General features: G+C 45.0%; 1 protein-coding gene across 2 annotated transcripts in view; it reads left to right on the forward strand.

Annotated features, from left to right (window-relative positions):
- The window catches only part of LOC144933909 (LIM zinc-binding domain-containing Nebulette-like), a 60865-nt gene that overhangs the window by 22896 nt on the left and 11737 nt on the right, over positions 1 to 26232 (forward strand). For both annotated transcript variants that reach the window (XM_078859212.1, XM_078859222.1), the window contains exons 4-6: positions 20693 to 20787; positions 23257 to 23341; positions 24421 to 24528. In XM_078859212.1, coding sequence (XP_078715338.1) covers positions 20693 to 20787; positions 23257 to 23341; positions 24421 to 24528 — 288 coding nt within the window. The remainder of the gene's footprint in view (positions 1 to 20692; positions 20788 to 23256; positions 23342 to 24420; positions 24529 to 26232) is intronic.

Genomic DNA, 26232 nt, shown 5'->3' on the forward strand with positions numbered 1-26232 from the left:
ATCGATTGGTGGGCTGCGAGGCATGAACGTAAGTGAGCAGAGTGTTAGTTTTGGCAAGACGTGTAAAACATTTTTAAAAGCTTACAGTATTATCCTACCACTTCTCATTTGTGCGTGACCACCCATGACTGGGGATTTTGATTGGCTGAGATTGCAGCGTGGGCAAAAGTCCCTGAGCAAGCAAAGAGGAAGTGTAAGAGATGTCCGTTATCATATCCCTCCCGTTGCGTGTAGCACCACTGCCCATGGATAAGACACAAGGTCTTGTCTTCGTGGCAGTTGCTGTAAACGGCACATAGTTTATACATTTGGAGGCAGTATATATGTCCAAAACGTTGTCTTAAGGCAGTTACACACCGGACTGATTAGTTGCACAACTTGGTTGCGTGCAACTCATTAGCTTATACGTGGATGTCTCTGAAACAAGTTGCGAGCAAATTTCGATTTAAAGCTTTCGTGACTGCAGGGATTCATCTTCTTGGTTCTTTCTTCACCTGAGGACAGCTGCTTGCGTTGTGGCCGAAACGTCGTGAGAATTGTATTTTATTATGTTTTATTTTTATGATTTTATTATTTCCCTTCTACGTGACTTTACCGAAATAACCAAGAAGAAGTTGCGAGCAGTTGCACAATCGGTTGCTTACAGGAGAGACGGACTCTACTTTGAAGCGATCTTCTCAGTGTTTTGTAGCGACGCTTTTCATCACCGTGTGAAACATTTGTCTGGGAAGCGGGATAGGTTGTTACGATCCTGAATGCGCTTTGTTTTCATCAAGAGGCGGTACATTCAAAATAATTTACCGAAGAGTAAAATAATGCATCCGGGATTCCCGTGCATTTTACGACCATCGCTAATGAACAAGTCCACCGTTTGGAAGAGCTGACAGCTGCCAGAGGGTCTTGTCACCGCAAATGACCGGAAAATATTACGCGAACTTCTAAACGCGGGAACCTTATCGTGCAACTAATCGCTCATGTGTGGAGCAGCCTTTACATGGAAAAATATAAGTGCAATCCCAACATGCTTTTATTGACGATATGACGTAACGGTGCTTGGGCACATTGAGTATCTTTGTTGTGATATTCACCCTTGCCAATGATTCAGTCACTAACGTCCTTAAATCTTGACTCAAAGCTTTCGTGACTACAGGTATTCATATTCTTTGGGTCTTTCGGTAAAGTCACGTAGATAGGTTCAAAGAAAATAACTACGACGTTTCGATCGCAACACAAGCGGTCGTCATCAGGAAAAGGGGGTTAGCTTCTAAAGGCAAACTGTTTATAAAGGTTTGAAATGGGCGTAGCCCAAATGTCAGCAGCTAATGTAAGTGGTGGGCAACAACCACGATAGTGGTTGTTTTTCCACCAATTAAAGGGCTGCCAGGTGAAAATTAGCATGTTAATGTAAGATCGGTGAGCGGCTTCCACGGCGCATGCGCTGAGGTGGCTATTTTAAAGTGAGAGATTAGCATTAGGTTGCCGCTCTGCGATCTGCCATTAACATTTCTTTGAACCTTTATACGTGAACCTATCTACGTGACTTTACCGACAGACCCAAAGAATACTAATGTCCTTGTTTGCTCATGCATTTCGGCATGTAACGATATACCGGTTCAATCAAACATTTGTGAATCAGCTGCTGGGTGTTTGTGCATTTTGTTTATTTCTCACGTGACATAGTTTTAATTGCTCTGATGTTGTTTTTTCCATTGATGTACTGAATTGGTTTTCCTTTTGTCATTTCAGTGACCCGGGTCACTCTTGAAAATGACACCATCCCCGTCTGTTGAGTTCTCACCTGTTTAAACTAAATAAACTTGATCTGAGATAAAGGCCCTCCCCCACACTCGAGGTTGTTTGATCTTACTTCTCCACCGCTGGACCACTTGCCACTCATGTTAGCCAAAGTCGGAAAGTCATCGTCGCCAGGTTCAAAACGTGGATTACTAACCACTGTGCCACTGCCTGTCCACTTGAATGGAAGCATGACCTTTATAACCATGTTAAGTCTATTGAGACCAAAATGTCTCTATTTACAGTGAGACATGTTGTTTAAATATCTAAGTGTAACCTTTGCCAAAGGGCAGGATGGGGCAGTGAGTACAGTACTGAAGCATGTTAGCACTCCGCTAACCTGCCACACAGAGGCCGCATTCCCATCCGAAGAGCATGTGTGCGTTTAACATGGCATTCTTTGGCTCTTTGCCATCACAACTACTTTTAGCGAAATCTTGGTGTGCCTGGTTATTACAGTACGTTTCATAATGTTTGATAAGATGTGCGTTGAACTTGGTCCACGAGAATAGGGTTTTCCCCTTTTATCTGGCAACAAAACAGGTGTTAAGTTGTTAAAACACCAAACTGAAACCTTTTACAAGGAATCATGCATGCATTAACCACAATACTTGCGGTCAAAATGCAAACAAAAAAATACTCTGATAGCATATGCATTGTCTTTGAAACAGATTGGTCCACACCAGAGACAGCTTTCTTTTGAGCCTAGCCTCAAAACGGTGTTAGACCAGAGGACGCCAAAAGGCCGTTGTAAATTTTACATATAGTCCCCTTGTCATACACTACTGGATGAGGGCCCCTCTCTACACCGTGAACATCTACGAGATTATTTTACCATTACAGGTCGGTGATGGTAGGACAACTATGGATTGTGTTGCCACGCCCTCCACTGACAATGCAGCCCAACAACAACCTACACCGGCTGTTTTTCTGAATCAGAATTTGTATTTATACTGGAGGAATCCGATGATGTCAAGCTAGTTTTGACAGATGTCCAGTCGGGGCTGATCAGAACGTTGCAACAACAAGTAATTAAATAAACACAATAGGAGTGCAAAGTATAGGATAGGTAAGCGAATCACTCAAAACATATCCAAATAAATTATTTTAATTTACCAGGTCAAGCCCACTGAGATATTTGCTTCTTTTATCAGAAGCGACCTTGCCACAAATGGAAGCTCAACGAATTGGCTTCTCACGTGGAAATTCATAGCAGCCAAGTAATCTAAATTATGCCTGGTGGTTGCCCCTCAAAGCACTATCCAGGCTCAAATCCTGCTTAGCCTCTGAAATACGATGATATTGGGGTGCATTCCTGGTGGTTTGGTCAAAGTGACTCAAAGAATTAGAATTCAGAACAAGGCTGCATTGTTGTGGTGTGGTAATCCACACAGAGGTGGATGAGGCCTCAAAGACACGTGCTTATTCACATACGTGTGGTTTTCTTCCGCTCTGAGAAGCTGAGTCAGTGAAGTGTCTAGTCATTGCTCTGAACGCGTTGGTACTAAGGTACCTTTGTTACTTATATAAACTCTTGTTATGTACTCCAGTAAAGTAAACATGTTGATGATTAAGCTACACGCCATCATCTTTACCGCTTTGCTGTTTGTTAAAAACAGAACTGTTCGCTGTCCATCCGCTGATGATTTCTGCAGTTGTATTCATATATATTTTTTATGTTTTGAAATGGCTTACTTAAGATTATATAAATTCCACAGGCATGAGACTTTGGGGTTATTATAAGGGGTGCTGGAACAATACACTTAAAAAGGTGAAGATGTGTATGTATGCATGTTGAATATCTTTCGCACTATACGTAGCCAACCATGCTAATCGGATGTGCAGGGTCGATTCGGGGCCAGTGGGTGAAGGGGGTGACTTGGGGGGGCAGGTGGAGTGTTGGTGAATTGTGACATATTACCGGACATGATGTAATTAATCAACCGTGCGATGGAAACATGGCCATTAGATCTGTGAACCTAATAAGCATCATTAAGTTATTAATATTTCTGACTTGGGCACCTTTCTGTATGGAGTTTGTATGATATTCCCTCTCGTTTCCCACGGGTTTCCCCCAGGTTCTCAAATTTCCTCCCATAGCAAAAAAACCCCCAAACATACAACGTAATTAGTGTTGGCCAAACATCCAAGTGCTGAAACATTACCGGCAATTTACTTAATTTGAGTTATATACAGCAGCAGCAACATCGTCCCCCACTTTGAAAACTTAGCTTGACCAACTTCAAAAATATTTTTGAGACCCATTGAGAATGTCCATGATACAAAAAAAGTAATATTAATCCACCTATATAGCCACATTACAAAATAGTGATCCTTTTTTTAAATAAAAGCTGTAATTTCTGATGAACCCACATGTATCAAACCATCCTGCCATAGAATTGCCCCGAATGTCAAAATAGAATCACTTATCGTCATCATCAACATGACAGCATTGAACAATACAGTACAGTGCTGTATAGCACATAACCTGCACCGCCCTAATCCAGCTCAAGAGACTGCCACATCTTAGTAAAAAAAAGGTTGTATTTAACATGGTGGCTACTGTAGCTAATGGATTAACTTGAGCTTAAACACGTAGCGTTATGACCCCTAACCCTAATCCCACGTACTGCAATCAAGAACCACCGTGGGGAGACGACAATGAACAATTGATTTGTGGCAATAAAGTGGTGATTGTTTCCAGCATGTGGACCCCTGTCTGGACCGTACAAGGACAATCCGGGACTTGTGAGCCCCATTCCTGTTCCTGGTAAATCGTCATGACAGGCATCCAGGGGCAGTGCTTTTGAGATGCGTTCCCAGCACCCACTTAATAACCGTGCCCAAACCCTTGTCGGCTAATTGTGCAACACACGGTACCATCCGTTGAACAATCCCTAACATTGCTGCCGTAAGTGAACACTTTGGGCTGTGGGCTGGCTTACAAGATACGGCAACAGGAACCGGTTTCTAAGCACACATCAAAGAACAATCGTTCGTAGCTTTGAATTTTTCAAATAATAGTTTTGCGCATTAAAACGTCACAGCTGACAGTCATTTAATAATATTTGTATTATTTTATTATTTCCCTTCTACGTGACTTTACCGAAAGAACCAAGAAAATGACGACCAAGTTCAGAGCTTGCACCAAATAACACAATTGTGCAAAGCTTAAACAGTAATAATATAATCGGTAAGTGCATAATAGAGGGTTTTTTGTTAGATCACATAAATATTAATTTGTCATTAAACCCGCCATCACCCAACACAGCCAATTTAGTAAGGTTTGTCACTAGGCCTCGGCAAGGTAAGAAAAAACGAGTCTACTTTTACCCTACCCTTTACCTTACCACAATACAATCACTCTACCCTTACCTTTTACCCTTTAGCAAGGTAAGGTTAAAGGTCAAAAGCAACGAGCCTACCTTTACCCTACCTTTTACCCTTACCCCATACAAATGACCAGATTTACAGGGTAATTACTGGGGTACTACTACACATGAAAAAGGTTTCTAACAGGTAAATGCTAGGTAGAGCGCTTTCTTCATATAGAATACTCTCGATGATTCGAATTTTAAATTGAGGCCACGGACTGCGCCACGGAGCTTTTAGCGAGCGGTAAACAAGGTGTTTACCGGGTAATTCTTCCATGCTACCTTTACCCTACCCTTTACCTTACCCCTTGGCATGTCGACACCTTTACCCTTTACCCTTTTCCCTGGTAAAAATGGTAAATTACCTTACCTTGCCGAGGCCTATTTGTCACGTAAACAAAACATGCCAATTCGTTACGAGTTCAGCACATTGGTGTGTTGGGAGAGTAAACCCACAACAACATTTACAATTCGAGTACTACATGACAAACCTTACTAATTTTGCTGTGTGGTGGGGTGGTGGCGGGTAAAAATGTTGCGCGATATCACCCAAAAAATAACCTCTTATGAATAATATCGGTCGCAAAAGCCTACGCGTTAAATTGGAAAGTTGACGTACATTTAACCCTACACTCAAGAGTCCGTGGGTGAAAAGGAACGTTTGTGTCTGTGTCTGTTCCCAAGAGCAGAGCCGCGACCTGCTTCCTCTAAGAGCCGCGTCTCTCTCTGTGCTTCATAGCTGTTAACCCAAAGGGCCTTTGACTTGCTTCATACGGCATTGCACTCGGGACATTTCTCTCTGATGACCTGCCATCGTGGTGGTGTATTCAGCCGCACGGCTTACCCAGCGTGCCCCCCCCCCGCTGCCTTCCTTCTCTTTGTGTCGCTTGAGTGGCGTCCAGTTATTCAAGGACTAACAGAAAAGGAGAGTGCTCACCAACAACACGAGAGTGTTCTTTTGGATGGTGGGGGGGGGGACATTTGGGGTAAATCGGAAGTTTTGCAGTCAACTGAGAATATGAAAAAGTTCATGTTAACACTCAACAGAGATGTTTTCTGTCTGTTGAACTTTTTTCGCACCGTACGTAGCCAACCGTGATTACCGAAGGTGCAAATCGAACACAGGATAGATACAACGCATGGCGAGCGATATCTCAAGCGTAGGTGAGGTATGGCCAAACAACCACCGTACCCGACATTAGCCCTCAGCAAGGTAAGGTAAAAGTTAAACGGTAAAAAAAACAAGACAAACTTTACCCTACCTTTTACCTTACCACAATACAATCGCTCTACCCTACCTTTTACCCTTTAGCAGGTAAGGTAAAAGGTAAAAAGCAACGAGCCTACCTTTACCCTACCTTTTACCCTTATCCCATACAAATTACCCGATTACAGGGAAATTACTGGGGTACAAGAGATGAAAAAGGTTTATAACGATAAATGCTAGCGAGAGCGCTTTATACATATAGAATACTCTCGAATCGGGCGTTGAGGCTGTCGACGACACCGTCTTCCATAACCTCCTCGTCCCAGTCGTCTTGGTCGATGGCGATCTCCAGAGGTGTGGACTCGAGTCATGTGACTTGGACTCGAGTCAGACTCGAGTCATGAATTTGATGACTTGCGACTCGACTTGGACTTGCATAACAATGACTTTGTCCCACCTATGAGATGTGGACTCGAGTCATGTGACTTGGACTCGAGTCAGACTCGAGTCATGAATTTGATGACTTGCGACTCGACTTGGACTTGCATAACAATGACTTTGTCCCACCTCTGGCGATCTCATCAACAACCTGATCAAGTTCGTCATTGCCATCGTCCTCGGACGAACGACAGGCAATAAGATCCGCTCCGGCCCAGTTAGACGAAACCTTCAGGCAGCCGACGCCGACGTCCCGACCTCGCTGCTTGGGGCGAGCACGTTGTGCTTCTTGATGTGGGCTTTCCACCCCGACGCGTTCGTGTGGGTGGAAAACCACTTACGGCAGTGCGTGCTGTACATTGGGATCACCCTCCATCCAATCGTGCGTGTGCTCCCACGGGAACGCATGCTGCTGCCTCTTTCGATTGCTGTTCGCAGCAACCCCAAAAATGCCGTTGCTGGCATCATCGTCCTCTATTACCTCTATCTCAAGAACGTGGACCATCTCCATCTGGTCCGACATCAATTATCGCAATTTATAATGGAGGCCACGGACTGCACCATGGAGCTTTTATCGGTAAACAAGCTACTGTATTTACCGGGTAATTATTCGCGCTACCTTTACCCTACCGGGTAATTCTTCTGAGCTACCTTTACCCTACCCTTTACCTTACCCCTTGGCATGTCGAAACCTTTACCCTTTACCTTTACCCTTTTACCCGGTAAAAAAGGTAATTTACCTTACCTTGCCGAGGCCTACCCGACATTGTGTGTGGTGCCCTTCATCGAGCAGTGGATTTACAACGGGCTGTACGATACCAAAGCTGTACAGTTTATAATAACGTCTCATCTACATGCTGTCTGTTCAGTCACACTGGGCCTATTTCTTAAGGGCTTCATTTCAGCTGACCAGGTTTGCCTGGGTTGGCAGGTGGCACGCCACATACAGTTCCTCTCGCTATGGCTGTGTGGATACTACTCGTCACGTGCCAACTCCAGTCGACCAGCAAACCCGGATAATACTCTTGGGTTTTTTCGGTAAAGTCACGTAGGTGAAAACAAAATAAAATAAAACATCCAAATTAAATCACGACGTTTCAGACGCAACACAAGCTTCCGAAACGTCGTGATTTAATTTAGTAGTTTTATTTCATTTTGTTTTCACCTACGTGACTTTACCGGAAAAACCAAAGAGTATGGATCATTTCAGTCACGAAAACTTCAAATATAGAACCCGGATAATGCTCAGTGGTGCGGAATGATGCCCTGGGTGTAGCAATTAACTCCCTTCCCCGGTAAATCGATGATTTGGCACATTACTGTGTCTAGATTCAATTTAACAATTAATTTTTCTTTTAACTTTGGAGAATGTAGCGGCCTCTAGTGGCCGCAGCGGTCACACTAATCCATTTTCTTAGGTTTTTTCGGTAAAGTCACGTAGGTAAAAAATTTAAATTAATAAAAAGTAAAATAAAAATAAAATAAAAATCACGACGTTTCGGAGGCAACACAAGCTTCTGTCTTCAGGTGGAACAGTCACAGCACGATAGCTGTATCAAGTGATCCATTATATACGGCACTACGTAATTAAGTGAATTGAAAAATTACAATTATTACAAATGTGATATGATGTGTGTGTGTGTCGTTACATTTTAAGACGCGATATTAAATTATCTGACACATCGTTACACCCTCGCAGAAATAGTTCTAGCGCAAAGAAGACAAATATAAAATGATTACAAACAGATGCTTACGTGTGAAAAAAAACTCCATTACATTTAAACAACTTTACTTTCTGCCTATAACGGTAAGCCGTTTAGAAACGTTTACATGAATTGTAATTGGCTTCTGAGCCACAGCTTATGATGCCTTGGAATTTGAAATAACTACAGTACTGCACTGTACCATAGTTGGGCTCTTGTGTAATCTCCCAACGTAGCCAAACGTGTCTTAATTATGTAACACGTGCACCACCAATGTTGTGTGTCATAAACAATCTGTAATAGACCAGTCCTTAGTGTGATTCATCTACTTGAATAAACTCTGCAGTAGTTGTTAATGTGCCAGCTACAGTTGGTCTTCACGGCACATAAAACATGGCGCATCCTCTAAATATTCATATCTAGAAATGTAACACTTCATGATACAGAAGACAGGGAGAGGAACACATGGATTAGGCCCGCCAATCCATTATAGTGGTACTAAGTTGTCTGTTAAAGGATATAACGTGAGCAATGGGATTTTTTTTGACATCCAGATGACATCACTGGCAAGTGATGGCAAGTGATGTCTGCACTAACTCATGGGAAGCTTCTTTTTGGTTATTTCGGTAAAGTCACGTAGAAGGGAAATAATAAAAATAAAATAAAAAACATAATAAAATACAATTCTCACGACGTTTCGGCCACAACGCAAGCAGCCGTCCTGCGTTGTGGCCGAAACGTCGTGAGAATTGTATTTTATTATGTTTTTATTTCCCTTGTACATGACTTTACCGAAAGAACCAAGAAGATGAATACCTGCAGTCACGAAAGCTTTAAATCATGGCAAGCCCTTTACTTCAACTAGCACTGAACCAGCCTGGTCCAGTATGGTCAATTAGCCCGTGACAACCACACAATGGGTAGATTTTCATCCAGTGGTGGATTGACAGCAGGTTGTAAGTAATAAATGGTTATGGTTGTGCAAGTTTACACGCATATCTTGGCTCGCTGTCAACTGGAAACCATTCTTTACATGGCTTTTGGGTGTAGCCTCCTGCGTGTGTGCTATTTTAGGCATTCTTCTTGGCACGTGTGATTGTGTACACGTGTTACGTGCTTTGTGCATGTATTGGAAAGACATTCTTCATGTGTGACAACATTGTCCATGGAGAGTGTGTGTGTGTTTGTTTACAACTTCGCTACATTACCCGGCCACCTGAATTCGATTCCCAGCCCCAACTAACATCAGTGGCGAGTGATAACCGAACCTGTTTTGGGTTTCCTCTCGGTTGGGCGCCGCAGTGACGAGATGTTAACTACCTCGCCAGGTATACAGGAGGGACATGGGTTTGATCCCAATCCTGCTGCCTGCTGTAGATTTGGAGTTTGCATGTTCTCCCTGTGGTTGTGTGGATTTTTGTCCGGGTCCTCCGATTTTTCCCTCCACATTTAGAAACATGCAATTAGATTGTTCGGCTGCTACACGTGGCAACATGATAAGCCACTTCGTTGAGCTATCATTTGTGGCCAGGTCGCTTCTGAAAAATAGCTATATATCTCGGTGGGCCATCCTTGGTAAAATTAAAAATAGGTTGATCTAGCGTATAGGTTGATTCAGTCTTAGAACACATTCCTGCGGAGGGAGCTGGTAGGAACGTTGGGTTGCTCGGTCAATGGCCAGGGTCAACGGCGGCGTGGTGTATTCCGCAAATATGGCCGACTGTGAGGACGGGCACATGCCGGCGTGAGTAGGTTAAACGTTGTTTTATAAGGGCACCACGGGGTGACCAGCCTCTCCCCACCCAGCCCCACCCCTCCCACCCCCCACCCAGCCCCTCCCCACCCTCCCCTCTCCCCCCAGCCCCACCCCTCCCATTTTTGGATGCAGGATGGACGGACACAACAACCCCCTATGGGCTGGTGGAACCAGGTGGTTCCTACCAGTATTACCACTCTAGCGTGGAGTATTAACAATCGGCACTGGTGAGAAAAGTGCCTCTTGTGAACAGTGCCGGCCTTATTAGGTGCTCAGACAGCCTGTTTTTAAAGACTATATTTACAACTCGATGTGGTGTGTTAACAGTCCGTACAGGGAGACTAAATGCAGTCAGGTTTGCTCGTAGAATGTTACATGAACTTAAATTTCCTGAACAGTCTCAGCTAAACAGAGCTTTTTGTTTAATGCCTACATTTCTATTAATTTAATATTGTTTTAAATGTTTCCATGTTTACACCTTAGTCTGGTTGTTTATTTTGGGCATATAACAATTAGGCAAATAACAAATAATTTTATTCTCATGCTCAAGACTTGTCACCGAATACTGCTGGATCACGTGAGTCTGATATGCCTGTGGACTGATGGACTGAAATCTATTTTATGTTTATATGGCAGCGTGAGCGCAAGTCCAGTTTAGCACGTGGGGCTTTGTCCACCGTGCTACTTCTGAGCACTACTTTGCATCTAAAGGCACTGGAAGATGCGATATGAACTTGTTGAAGCAAAGGAAATTAGCAGGAGTAAAAAAAATGGTTTGTTTGAAGAAGTGGGAGAGAATTTTAGTTGACTGTCAAACATTTAAAACTGGAAGTGGAACTGTGGAACAGGAAAGGCTGGCGTGTCCTCAAGGAGAACTCCCTACACCTGGCACTCACCAGACATCACTTAAAGCCTTAAAACACCACGTTGCCAGAAATATGTTCTAATTTCTACGTCCGTTACTCATACTGGATAAGCGCCAGGTCTGTAACGATTCTGCCTCCTTGCAATTTCATGATTTTATCGCACTTAATGGTTTTGCCATTCAATTTCGTAATTTATTATTGAATACATGAATCGATACGTCGTGACATTACTAATGCGCGTTGTAAAATAAAACAAGTTTCTATCCGGGGAAAATGACCACATTATGACAAATAAGTGAGTGTTACCCAGGTCCCCCTTGTAAAGAAACTTCCTGTCCCAATGGGCCCTCACCTGGTTATAAATAAAAAGGTGTGATTGACTGGATTAATTTATAGCATTAAGCTTTATTCTCATTCATCATCACGTTCTTTTGGTTGCCACTGTGGCCACTGGTGCTGTCGTCGCCAGGCCTGTTTATTGGCAGGCAGCCCACAGTGATATTTCCCGTAGCAGTTGCCAGGTAGTATCTACAAGACCAACGTTTCCACCCACTTTAGGGCCAAGATTCGATTTAAGAGTCTTTTTTTTCAAATGTACAATTGTTGTGAACATAGTGGCCGCTCGTGCCTTCTTGCAGTGCTCATCTGAACCCATCGCAAGGCATACGGCATGGAGCAAAAACGCATTGAGTCTTAAAAATGTGTTTATATATGTACATCTTCAGCTTAACAATCAATATGAATTGGTGAAGCCTGTATTTGTCCTCCTTCACTCCATCTGTTGAGCACATCCTCGATGTCATCAAAGTAAGACAAAAACACCTCCAGCTGAATTTCAAAGTGGATTAGAGCACTCCATACCTGCCCATACTTAAATTACACTGCGTTCATCCAAAGTACCCATTGCGCAAGAGTCCCTGAATCTGTGCTCTTCCACATGGTTAAATAAGGGCGATGGAATGGAGCCTGATGCATGGCATTTGAACGCCGCAGTGTTAGCGGTCACTTGCTTCCCCAAAGTAACGGAATGCTCTGCAGAGGGTTCACAGCCAAGGATTGTCGACATTCAATTTACCCGTAACGCTTTGAAACCACACATTTTCCATTGTGCCCTCGCTTCCTACTGATCTAGCTCAGGAAGCTCGCTCGTGGTTTGCGTACCATTACTGTATAAACACAAACTCGTGGATGTCCGGTGGGTTTTTTTTTAATTCTGGCTCATGGATTGTACAATATGTACGATGGCGGGCATTGAAAGCGTGCGAAGGGCAGGACACCGGGACGAGTCCCCTATCAGTCGGGAGCGATGAGTTTCGCTTGTAAATGTGGTGGCTTTGAACTTTAAACTTTTTTTTATTTTACCAGGTAAGGCCCACTGAGCTATGCAGCTCTTTTTAAGAAGCGACCTGGCCACAAATGATAGCTCAACGAAGTGGCTTATCACGTGGAAAATTTCTAGTAGTAGCCAAATACTATAAACGCATGTTGATTCTAAACGTGCAGGGAAAATCCGGAGGACCCGGGGGGAAATCCACACGACCACGGGGAGAACATGCAAACTCCAAATATACAGGCGTCAGGGTCGGGATTGAACCCAATACTTCCTGTATACCAGGCGACGTAGTTAATATCTTGCCACGGCGGTGGACCTGGTGGATTGTGCAGAGACACCTACATTGCTAGGCAACGAGCGACTCAGCCTCAAATGAGTACCTGGTGCGATGTGTAAATATCACCAATAGGGAGACAAAGGCGGCCGGGCGTGGTGTTGGCCACCCACCCCCTCATGTGCCGTGCCGGCCTTCATAGATGCTCGCTAACAGCACTTTCCCCAACAGTCTGTTAAGGCTATAGGGGGATCTTTGTCTTGGTCTCGTCTATGAAAGCATGGCAGCAAGTCGGTTTATTACTGTGGCTTCCTTGCAACCCCTTTTGTCAATCCACTGCTGGATGAGTGCCCGCCCACACCTTGTGGATCATAGGTCTTGATGATGATGGTGATTCAGGCAAAAGAGCCGATTGGAGACTCTGTAACAGTTTGTATTTCCCCACGTATTAGTGGGACCTCACCTGATTGGAAACAAAATGGACTTTCCATTGGCACACTTTGGTCACCGGCGTGACGTCGCAGGCTAAGAACACACTGCCATGTTGTGCGTGCCGAGCTCCGCGTGTGAACTGGATCCTGTGTCGGTGGCCACGATATTATTTTTCAAAATACGATAATGAATTTCACGGTGTGATGGTTTAGCACGATATTATTTTTCCCCTGACCGTGTCACTGTATTTCGTGTTTCCATTACTTTTGTGTTTTGGTGCATGTCTGGCACAAATAAATATTACATTATCCTAAATGTTCTACAGCTGCCAAACTCAGCATCAGGCTAGCATAAGTGTTCCAATTATTACAAATTTGCAATCTGTAATGCTAACAAACACACATGCTGTGTCAGTACCGCCAGAAATAATTTTCAAAAATGTGCAGAATGCAAACATGGTGACTTCATATGTAATTGGTATGCCATCCAGTATTCAGGTAAAGTTTTTCAAAGCGCGAATTTAATGGGAAATAACTCTTCGTTTATAAGTAGAGTAATACCACTATTTACATCGGGAATGCGTTCCTGAAAAGTGCGATGACGAATATGGAAACGACGTCAAAGTGATTTCTAGGGTCATAGGTGGAGGCGAAGGCTGAGAGGCGATGGATACGAGAGAGGACGATGCTGTCAGCGACGCGTGTGTGGGTTGAGGCGACGCAAATCAGTTAGCAGTGTTAATAATAAAGTGACGGTCAATTTGCTGAACGACGTTAAAGGGACAGACGTAGAACGTAGATAAAGTTTGCTGTTTAGTTATGATTCTGTTGGGAGGTAGAACTATTTCGATTGTTTTTATACTTTGCAGCAGGTGGGGGGGGATTTTTATTGAAAAACAAAAAAAGTGGACGATACAATTACACTGGTCAAACACTTTTTCTGGCATAAGGTATTCCAACGGTTTTAATGTAATTTTGGGGTGCTGATTCCAAATCTGGCATCAGTTTTTGTCTATCACATCAGGTGTTTGAGATATCAAATATTGCATTTTCAATAAAAATTGCAGAAGAAAAATATGAAATAAATGTGGATATCTACATAAAATTATATTATAAACACACTATCCTAAAAATACAGCACCATATTTTAACACGAAAGCAGTCACTGACTCGCAACAACTTGCAATCATAAGTGACAGAGTTAATTTCGGGTAAAATCAATGAAAATGGGGTATGTTGATAGCATAAAATGAGATGTGATAGAGCAAATCTGAGATCAGATTTGGAATCAGCACCCTAAAATTAGTCTAAAACAGCTGCAAAAGTCCAGGCCAGAATTTTTTTTTTTGTTGACCAGTGTTATCGTGGATCATATTTCATGGAATGTATTGTGACGGTATCACCATCTCGCGCAAACCTAATGTATACCCTCATTCACGCCACAAAATGCAGCCCCGCGGCATCCCATAACCATGGCGGTCACATCTTCAAGCACTGCACAGGCTCAGACCTGATTGACTTTCAGATATCCAATGAGATCTCGTACATTTCCAGATAATTCTGGTCAGGTGTGGGCAGCAGAGGGCTGCCAGTAGTGGTGAGGCTTTGTCTTACTGCGCTGGTGTAAATGTGAGTTGCATGTAAGTCTATGCGACTTGCCCACCTGAGTTCGATTCCAGACCCCCTGACATCAGGTATCTAAAATGTTATTGGTTTTTGAACCAGTATTATACCCAGGATAATTTGTATTTGGAGGTTTGCATGGTGATTACATTGATGACTAGATTAATTTAGAGTACTTCTTTCTAAGTGTGATTTGGAAGCCGATAGGAAGTGGACAAAGTCCAATAACAAATTTGGGATGAAAATGCAAATAATGCTGCCGTTTCCAGAATTACAGTAAAACCTTGGATTGCGAGTAACTTGGTCTGTGAGTGTTTTGCAAGACGAGCAATTTTTTAAAATAAATATTAATTTTATAAACGAGCGAGGTCTTAATTCTAGATTTGCGTGGTCTTGCAATACGAGTAGTACATTATACGCTTTGTCTGCCGAGCGTCACGTGATCACAACTGATATACGAGTGCTTTGGATTACAAACACGTTTCCGGAACGAATTATGCTCGCAATCCAAGGTTTTAGAATTATAAACAAAAATCACCATCAGTGCATTTTCCGCTCTTCCCCCATCTATGGTGTTAAATCAGGAGGTCCCTCTCTCACGGAACAACCACGGCCACAACAACGAGCAGCGTCCAATCCACCTTGGCCTCGCGAATCTACGTCCACGACGATACTTTCTCCGTTGCTGAGGAACCCCCGGCCGTCCGTCTTTGGCCAAGGCTAACCGCGCTGGCCCTTGGCTCGACTCCGCTTTGTTGCCGTCCCGTGTGAACACGGTGTACAAGAGCGTGGCACTTTGGTGTCGGCTGCGGCATACGTCACGAGCCCCCCCCCCCATCCCTGCCCCCCCCTGAGCGAGGTTGCGGATGTGAGGTTTGGCACGGAGGTGTCACGGCCAAAGCCCTCACAGCGATTCCCTTGTCACCCCCCCCGCCCACCGCCGCCGCTGCCCCTGTGCTCTCGTGGCTATGGAGCCCCACGAGCCATTGCCCAAAAATGGTGGTGAAGAGGAGGCCGGGGTCCAGCGGAGAGGAGGGGAGGAGTGGTGGGGTGGTGGTCGTCGTCACCGCCGCTTCTGGGGGAGTCTTTTTCTGCGCCCGTTGTCTCGGGAGAGAGCCGCTGCTGCGTTCAGCACTGCTGGGGGGGGTTGGGGGGGGATTCTACTCCAGTGTTCCCTCCTTCTGATGTTAAACCAGACCCAAACGCGTCGGGGTGTGTGTGTCCTAGTCAAGGCATTTTACTCCGCATTGGTTTGGTGGATTAAAAGCGGTTCTCACGTTCGCGATGCATGTATCCCATCGTGCACACTGTCTGTTGATTGTGGTTTATGCAAATTGTATGCTCATGTTGGTGAAAATATCACTCGCCACTAATGTTAGCCGTCCCCAGGATCCGATTTCAGGTAGCCGGGTTTGCACTGACCCAGCGGGGTTATCGAAGATCAAACAACCATCTCGCTTTACTCCCCTCCACGCACGTTCCTACGTCTCTCCCCTCTGATCTCACTCCATCCCCCTCTTTGCAGTCTCCTACCCCTCCGCTCTCACTCTACACCCTCTACGCACTCTCCGCTTCAGCAATCAAGGCCTTTTTTGAAGCTCCCTGTCAATCTCCTCTGAGTGGGAGGTCGCTCATCGTATCCACTGTCTCGAACTCCCTTCTCCCCTACCTCTACCACCTGTGTCGTTAATTCCCCTTCCCCTGTTCAAGCTCGGCCTCAAGATCCACATTTTCAACGGTTTTACTGAACTTGATTCAACGGTTTTACTTAACTTGATTCAGCGGTTTTACTGAACTTGATTCAATGGTTTTACTGAACTTGAATCAACGATTTGACTGAACTTGATTCAGCGGTTTTACTTAACTTGATTCAACGATTTGATTGAACTTGATTCAATGGTTTTACTGAACTTGATTCAACGGTTTTACTTAATTTGAATCAACGGTTTTACTGAACTTGATTCAACGGTTTTACTGAACTTGAATCAACGGTTTTACTGAACTTGAATCAACGGTTTACTTAACTTGATTCAACGATTTTACTGAACTTGAATCAACGGTTTTACTGAACTTGAATCAACGGTTTTACTGAATTTGATTCAGCGGTTTTACTTAACTTGATTCAACGATTTGATTGAACTTGATTCAACGGGTTTACTGAACTTAATTCAACGGTTTTACTGAACTTGATTCAGCGGTTTTACTTAACTTGATTCAACGATTTGACTGAACTTGATTCAACGGTTTTACTGAACTTGATTCAACTGTTTTACTGAACTTGATTCAACGGTTTTACTGAACTTGAATCAACGGTTTTACTGAACTTGAATCAACGGTATTACTGAACTTGAATCAACAGTTTTACTGAACTTGAATCAACGGTTTTACTGAACTTGATTCAACAGTTTTACTGAACTTGATTCAGCGGTTTTACTTAACTTGATTCAACGATTTGATTGAATTTGATTCAATGGTTTTACTGAACTTGAATCAACGGTTTTACTGAACTTGAATCAACGGTTTTACTGAACTTGAATCAACGGTTTTACTGAACTTGAATCAACGGTTTTACTGAACTTGAATCAACGGTATTACTGAACTTGAATCAACGGTATTACTGAACTTGAATCAACGGTTTTACTGAACTTGAATCAACGGTTTTACTGAACTTGATTCAACAGTTTTGCTGAACTTGAATCAACGGTTTTACTGAACTTGATTCAGCGGTTTTACTTAACTTGATTCAACGATTTGATTGAACTTGATTCAACGGTTTTACTGAACTTGAATCAACGGTTTTACTGAACTTGATTCAACGGTTTTACTGAACTTGAATCAACAGTTTTACTCAACTTGAATCAACGGTATTACTGAACTTGAATCAACGGTTTTACTGAACTTGATTCAACGGTCGTACTTAACTTGATTCAACGATTTGACTGAACTTGATTCAACGGTTTCACTTAACTTGAATCAACGGTTTTACTGAACTTGATTCAACGGGTTTACTGAACTTGATTCAACGGTTTTATTGAACTCGATTCAACGGTTTTATTGAACTTGAATCAACGGTTTTACTGAACTCGATTCAACGGTTTTACTGAACTTGATTCAACGGTTTTATTGAACTTGAATCAACGATTTAACTTAACTTGATTCAACGGTTTCACTTAACTTGATTCCTGTGTCGTGGTTAAATCTTGTAATCTACATTTCGTCCACTTCCCGTTGTCCAATCAATTCCAAATTTTGCGCACGTACTCGGATCCGGTGACAATGCATGCCTGTATCAATTAATGAGTTAATTCGCTACTTTAAAGCAATTAACATTTTGTATGGGCGCCTTATTATTTATATATTTTTCCCCGGTCCCTAAATTGTGTAATTGCCTCGCTCAAGAAGCAGGCGCCGCGTGTCTCAGGCGCGCCTGCTCCGTGTGAACGAGTTACGGCCACCCTCACACCACGCAAACAAAAGTTGTACGTTGAAGATTAATTTATAAAGGGATCAATTAATGCAGTAAGCGTTGATGTGGGAGCAGGTGCCGCATCATTGACGTACTTGTTGGCCGTGAGTTAAACGAAGTTGCGAATAAAACCGTTGTTTAAAAAAAAATTTAAGGAGTTTATTTTACCTCTGCCTGGAAATGAACAGCGCTCCCTTCAAGATACACATGGCCACTGTTTCTACCCAGTGTCTGTAGATGTGCTAGCGTGAGGCGCTGTATAAATCCACATTGTTTTCATTGCAAATTGCCTAGCGACAGGCGCCTCTGCTTGGTGTTGTCGGTGGCCATGGCAGAGTGAGACGTGTTTTTGCTTTCGGTCTAGCTGCCAATGGTGCACATGTGATATAAATTACAACACGCTCGGAGTGAAACAGGGAATCAATTCATGAATTGATATCGATTCTTCGGCATTTAATCGTGTGTGTCTGTGTGTGCGCACGCGTCGATATGTTTCAATATTGTATCCTCTGCGTGTTGTATGCAATATATTTTACGTAACCTCCATAACCACTACAGTCGCTACCATTCACCGCAATGGTTAAAAATTCAAATAATCAACTCCTGAGTTGAATTGTCGGCTGTCTGGTGACATTTCATCGCATCCCTGAACGGTGGGTTCTGGTTGGGGCGGTGGGGGCCGGTAGGGGGCCGGGGGCGACATTGAATTTGTGGCGTAGCTACCAAGTGTGCAGGTGGTGCAACTGCACCAGCACTTCGGCACACGAGCTACGAAGGGAGGGTGGAAATGGGATGGGGGGCATCATTTAATCCTTTGCGGCCAGGGTCCATGCCAACAGTGCTAAGGGGCCATCTATAAATGACGTCACGCAATTTTGGACGATTTTTGACCCCCCCCCCCCCCTCGTCACACGGCGTCACAAAAAGTCAGACCCCCCTCAAATATGACGTCACAAAGCTCTGCCCCCCCCCCTAAAAAAAAAATTAAACATGCTTCAAATCGCTTTAAACTATTGTCATTGTAGTGCGTATTTAATGTGGCGCTGCACTCTGATGTTGTTGGAGAAAACATTTATTAAAAAGTCAATTTAATTCAGTAGAACGTGTTGTCTATATTTTAAAGTTGTGCATTTTGATGTGACGTCACATTTCTCAAACCCCCCCCCCCTCGTCACAAATGTCTGACCCCCCCCCCTCCTAGGTGTGTGACGCCACTGTGTGGATTTGTCTCATCCCTCTAACAAAAACGCGGTTTATATTTCTTCATTGCACAAAACACCGCCGCGGTTGCGGTGAGAGGCTTCGGCACGCTGGAGAGAGCTCCAGTTCTGGCTGGATTTCTCAAAGGGTGCCAGCTGCTGTTTGTTCTGTTTCTCTGTGTTGCCATTGCCTCACTGAGAGGGCACCTTCTCCTCTGGACCAATGACTGACTGTAACGTAGCCCCAGCTGGGGCGATCCGCTTGCCGTGCCGATCGTGTTTTTGCTCGGAGAGCGTGTGATCGCTGCGACGCAACTCCACCGAGCCCCTGCTCAGCTCTATGATTCAGCATTCTGTGAAAAAGAGCTTCATAGCTTGTCAGATTTGTCCAGAGTAAACACAGATTCTGATTCCGTGGTTTGGGTCCGATGAATTTGTTTTCGGGGAAATCTATTTTGTGTGACGCCATGTCGTCGGGTTTGTTTCGATGTGGCTCAGAGGTCAGAGCGGCGAGCTGGCAACCGCTGGGCACATAGGTTCGAATCCAGGTTCAGCCACTCGTGATTAAGCGGAGTTCTCCAGCGTAGCAAGTTTTTGGTTTCAGCCCGCAACAAACGAACCCATCGTATTACAATTTTTTTGAATTATATTTAATTTGGCACTTAATTTGGATAAATGTGATTTAGTCATGTTTTGCTTGGATTGACATGCTGTGGCCAATCTTTGCATGCCATACACACCTGTGTCCCTCAGTGACCTCATCTGCCATGACCAGGAGTCGGCAACCTGTGGGCTTCGGAGCGGCACGCGGCTCTTTAAGTGACTACTTCGTGACGTTGTTTATTAAGGACTCACCGTCTCGTATTCACCACCACAGTGCATTGCAGCTCTTGCAATTTTTTTTGCCGAATTCAAAAAAAAATGTCTCTTGTTATTTTGGTTGCCCATCCCTGGCCATGATCACTCTCTAGCACGCGGTTATGCACTGCTACCCGCAGAGGTCAGAATGAAAATAAAACGTGTGCATCCCGTGACCTCATGCCGACAGCACAATTGGGATTTACTGCAATTGGTATTGAGGAAAAGACAGCCAAGGTTATTACGTGTGATCTCAGGAGGGTGACCCCGACTCTACCTTGTCTCAAGTAAGCGCTCTGTGCTGCTGTCTCAACGGCTGATTGAGCCCTTCCCCGCCCTCTCCTCTACCCCCCTTCGTTGCCGTCCACAGGTCTGGCACAAGGCTTGCTTCCACTGTGAAGTCTGCAAGATGGCCCTCAACATGAAAAACTACAAGGGCTACGACAAGAGGCCTTACTGTAACATGTAAGGCCTTTGCAGTGACGTGCGCTTGCACAAGTGTGCGTGGACACAGCACGCACACACCCACACGTGCACTCGCACACACATGCATGGGTGCGCACATTCACACACACACACATCTGCCCAATACAAACACATGCACTTACGTGCGTGCCTACGTATACACACTAGCACAGGTGCGCACGCACACATACACACGTGCGCACACACCCACCCAATCGCGCACAAAGACAAAGATCCCCTGTATAGCCTTAACAGAATGTTGTGGAAAGTGCTGTTAGCGAGCACCTATGAAGGCCACGGGGTGGGTGGCCAGAATCACAGCCGGCCGCCTTTGTCTCCCCAGTGGCGATGTTTACACTCCGCACAAGGTACTCATTTGATGCTGAGTCGACTTAGGGGAGGCCCAGGACCAGTTCTAATGATCGTTATTGGTGTTGGCCATGAGCAGGAATCGAACCCAGGTCCCTGGGTTTAAACATACATGCGTGGGGCATAGGCATTCGCACACACACACATGTACAGGGTGCAGGAATGTTTACCAAGTTCACTCATGAAACCTCGGCTTGTGTTTTTTTTTTCACCCTATTTAATATTAACAGGGTCCAGCAAGTTGTGTTCATTTAAGCGCCGTTGTCCTTAACATCGCCCTTTGGGCTTGGGGGTCATTCGCATCGTAATTTTTTAAAGGTGGCTGGCTGCCGGCCTTCAGTTGTCTGCACGCTGTCACTTCAGGGAACAAAATTCATAGGTTCGGAGCCCAGCTCAGTACACTGACAACACTGGTCAACACACTTTTTCTGGCATAAGGTATTCCAACGATTCTAAGGTAATTTTGGGGTGCTGATTCCAAATCTGGCATCAGTTTTTGTCTATCACATGAGGTTTTTGAGATATCAAATATTGCATTTTCAATAAAAACTGCAGAAGAAAAATATTAAATAAATGTGGATATCTACATAAAATTATATTATAAACACACTATCCTAAAAATACAGCACCATATTTTAACACTAAAGCAGTCACTGACTGGCAACAACTTGCAATCATAAGTGACAGAGTTAATTTCGGGTAAAATCAATGAAAATGGGGTATGCCAATAGCATAAAAATGATGTGATAGAGCAAATCTGAGATCAAATTTGGAATCAGCACCCTGAAATTAGTCTAAAATAGCTGCAAAAGTCCAGGCCAGAAAAAAATGTTTTCTTTTGTTGACCAGTGCAATGCTTTGCAAGAACATTTCCTAACACCCCTACCACATACTCGTACGTGTGGGTATAATATCGAACAACCTTAACGACTCGCCAATTAGAATCGGTTCTTGCCCTTACCGTACATAGATTGACACTTGTGTTCAAGAATGTGTTATTTATAATTCATGCAAATTATATATAATTGTTTTGACTAATGGCATGAACAATACATACCAAAATAATAGATAATTGTATTTATTTGCGACCTTGATTCATTATGAATCAAATAAATATGCAGCGTTGAAGCAGCACGTCGTTATCACGATCGTCCCTGATCAACCCACTGCTGGATGAAGGCTGCCGCCGTTCCTCACGTTCCTGCGATGTCACGATACAGCTCTCTTTAAAGCCGATCTCTTCGCTCCATCTCGGCAGCGTTCATCCCCTCCTTTGGGTGCCCATTCCATGACCAGTCTTGTCCATCGTCCGTCACCTCTCCTAGTGATGTTTCTGCCTTGGTTCGTTTGATTTCCTGGGTCGTCAATGTGACGTCTCCAAATTTGCATTCACTTCCCCCTGATCTGTGTTCCTCTTTCTTATTCGAGCTCGTGGTCCAACCACTACACACACCGCTGCTCTACCCTCCCTTGTATACACTCCCTGCGTAAGTCATGACATGGCAATAATACATTACCTCTGTGCACGTATCACGTACACATATATATTTCAGCAACTGTCCCTTAGGATCAGATTGCTAGATATGAGGCATGCTGTGCTCAGCCGATTGGGATCTCGGTCACTTCAAACTTGCGCTCCACTCCTCCATCCATCGTCCGGCCATCCGTCGGTGTCAGCTCCAGGTCGGGAGGTCGACGGTCAACGTTCATCAGCGCTTCAACTTCGAGAGTGCGCATTCACCCAGCAGTGGCTAGACCAGGGCTGATTATGATGATAATCTCTCTCAACGTGCCCCCTGATGAGCTGGCTCCAAACCTGCCACCACCATTTCCGTCTTTGTCTCTTGCCCCTTCTGCCTTTTTCATTCCGAAGAGGGAGGCTCATCTTCCAGCGCTAGGCAGTGCGATTCCTTGGTTAATTATGGGTATGATGATGAAGATGACGGCAGTTTAAAAGTGTAAGTTGCGTGGGTTTTGTGGGTCTGTGTTGGTCTGTCACGCCTGGTTATTGCTGCCAGCCACTCTCACCCCACAAACCTCCTGCTGCTGCTGCTGTCGCTGCTGTGTTCCACCGCCGGTCTCGTCTCCTCTCTTGTGCAGGCACTACCCTAAGCAGTCGTTCACCTCCGTGGCCGACACGCCCGAGAACTTGCGACTCAAGCAGCAGAGCGAGCTGCAGAGTCAGGTGCGCGCACACTCGCCGCACACCTACCCACGCGCACCACGCATGCACACGCGTGTTCAGCGCCACCGTGGCGAGATGTTAACTTCTTCGCTTGGTACGCAGGAGGTCGTGGGTTCGATCCCCTGACCCTGACACCTGTATATTTAAAGTTTGCATGTCTTTCTCCCCGTGGTTGCGTGTGTTTTTCTTCGGTTTTCCCCTCCACATTTAGAAACATGCCCTTAGAGTATTTGCCTACTATAAATGTCCACATGATAAGGCACTTTGTTGAGCTATCATTTGTGATGGCCAGGTCGCGTCTGAAAAAGAGTGATATAGCTCGGTGGGCCTTTCACTGTTTTAGTACATTACAACCAGGAACTTTTCTGCACTGCTCTCTGCTAACAACATAGCCCAACTGCTCATGAGATCTGGTGCATTCTGGGTGATTGGTCAATGGCTCACACACTCATAACAACAAACAAACAACCCCTTGTGGCCGACATAGATTGTTGAGGCAAGTGCTGTTGATGGACACCAGCTGCACAAGAGAATGGGTGTGGCCAGAGCTACATCCGGCCACCTTTGTCTCCCCAGTACAGATGTTTATACTGCATCAGATACTCATTTGAGGCCGAGTCGATCGGTCGAGGACCGGTTCTGATATCAGTCGCCGCTGATGTGAGCTGTGGCCGGAAATCGAACCCGGGTCGCCGAGTTCGTAGCGCAGTGTGCCAACCACTACACAACCACTGTCCCCACTTATTTTATCACACTAATATTTTTGTATCCAGCCTCACTGAGTCTTAGTGACTATTTTTAGGAGCATGCTGCATGTGGATGGATGTTTGGCCATTTTCTTTTTAAGCGGCATATTTTTAATAAACTGTATAACCATGTCCATTGCAGTGATGTTCCATATTATCTGTTGTTTTCATGGGCACATTTATAGTTTGTTTAATTACGCCATCCCTCCACCGCTTCCACACACACACACACGGACGCACGCATGCACAGCCACGAACACGCACACACAGGGACACGCGCATGTGCGCACGCATGCTGACGTCTTGTTGCACCATCCTCTCTCTGTGTCTCAGGTCAAGTACAAGGAGGAGTTTGAGAAGGCCAAGGGCAGGGCCTGCAGCCAAGTGTCGGACACGCCAGAGATGATGCGCATCCGCAAGGCACAGGACCAGATCAGCGATGTACGTTACACGCGCGCGCGCCATCTGTGTCGCCGGTGCGCGCACGGTGGGGAGCGCGGGAAGAGTGTCGGTCGTCTCAGGCGGTTAACCCATCCTGGCTGGGTTGGTTCTGTGACCTGTCGGCGAGCCTTCGACACGTCGCATGGCCCCAAAGTGCACCAAACTCTGTGGTGACGTCACCGCCGATGACTGGTCAATGGCGGCTGTTGTGTCTGTGTGTGTGTGCGTGATCAGGTGTCTGAGTTCAATTTCTGCTACGGCCAACACCAGTGACGAATGTCTGAACCGGTCCTGGGCATCCCTTAGGTCGACTCAGCCTCAAATGAGTACCCGGTGCGGTGTGTAAACATCAGCAGTGGGGAGACAAAGGTGGCCGGGCGTGTTGCTGGCCATCCACCTGCCCGTATGCCGTACCGGCCTTCATAGGTGCTACTCGCTAACAGCACTTGCCCCAACAGTCTGTTCAGGCTATACGGGAGATGTTTGTCTTTGGTGCTTACTGTATATAGCTCCCAGCGACTTGAGTTCGATTTCCTTTCATGCCCAACATCAGTGGCGAATATCTGAACCGATCCTGGGCCTCCTCTAGGTCGACTCTGCCCTGAAAGAGTTACGTGGTGTGGTGTGTAAACATTAGCACGAGCGAGACAAAAGTAGCCGGGCGTGGTGCTGGCGGCACTGCCCTCTATTGTGCCCTGCCGACCTTCACAGGCGCCCGCTAATGGCACCTTCCCACGCAGCCGACGAAGGCCACACGGTGGGTCACTGTGCACGGGGGCGTTGAGTGCCGTTGCAACGGGAGGGCGGGTGCACCGTGGACTTGGATGTGATTGCGTGTGTTGCTTTTTGCGATTGCAGTCAGTTATTAGGCTCGCGATTCGTCCACCGAATTATGCATGTCGGAACTTGGTATTTGTGATTGAAGTAAATTGTTAGCTGTGTTTTAGGCGAATGGGGCAAATGAAACTGAGCAAATTAAACAAAAGTAAGAGATTCTTGAATGGAATCGTGACAGTTGATTGCATTGCTACACGTGCATGACCCTTTGTGTGCAAGCCTGTGTATAGTTATGTGCATCTGTAGTTGTGTACATATCGATGTGTGTATCTGCGTGTATGGAATTTTGCCTTGCATGCGTTTATTTGTGTAACTTTGTATCGCCTTGTTTCTACAAATGCGAGTAGCGTTGTAGGTCTTTGTATCCATATGCGTAGCTGTGTGTAGCCGAATCCTCGTATCGCTGTGCCCGCCCTTGTAGCTATATATACCTTCCATAATACAGGTTTTTTGGGTTAGGTCGTGTAAATATAAATGTGTCTTTAAACCTGCCACCACCCGACACTTTGTTACTAGTACAGCACACCGGTGTGTTGGAGAGCAAATCCACAACGTTTACAATCGACACAATTATATTTACGCGATCTAACCCAACAAAAACCTGTATTATGGATGATATTGGTCGCGAAAGCTTACATTTTAAACTGTATGTACCTTTCGTGTGTATAGCTGTGCTTGTGTAAACGAGCATTTACTTGGCTTGCTGTGCGTCCAGTAATTATGCGTGTGTGTGTCTGTAAGTAGAGCAGCAGCTGTCTGTATATCTCTGTAAGGCCTGGTGCTGGCCCCAACAGCCTATGTGGCCCAATGGTAACACTCATGCCTCGCATCAAGAAGAGCCTGGGTTTGATTTCCTACTCGAGCATC

This window comes from Lampetra fluviatilis, chromosome 1, assembly GCF_964198595.1.
Source record: "Lampetra fluviatilis chromosome 1, kcLamFluv1.1, whole genome shotgun sequence".
Lineage (NCBI taxonomy): Eukaryota > Metazoa > Chordata > Hyperoartia > Petromyzontiformes > Petromyzontidae > Lampetra > Lampetra fluviatilis.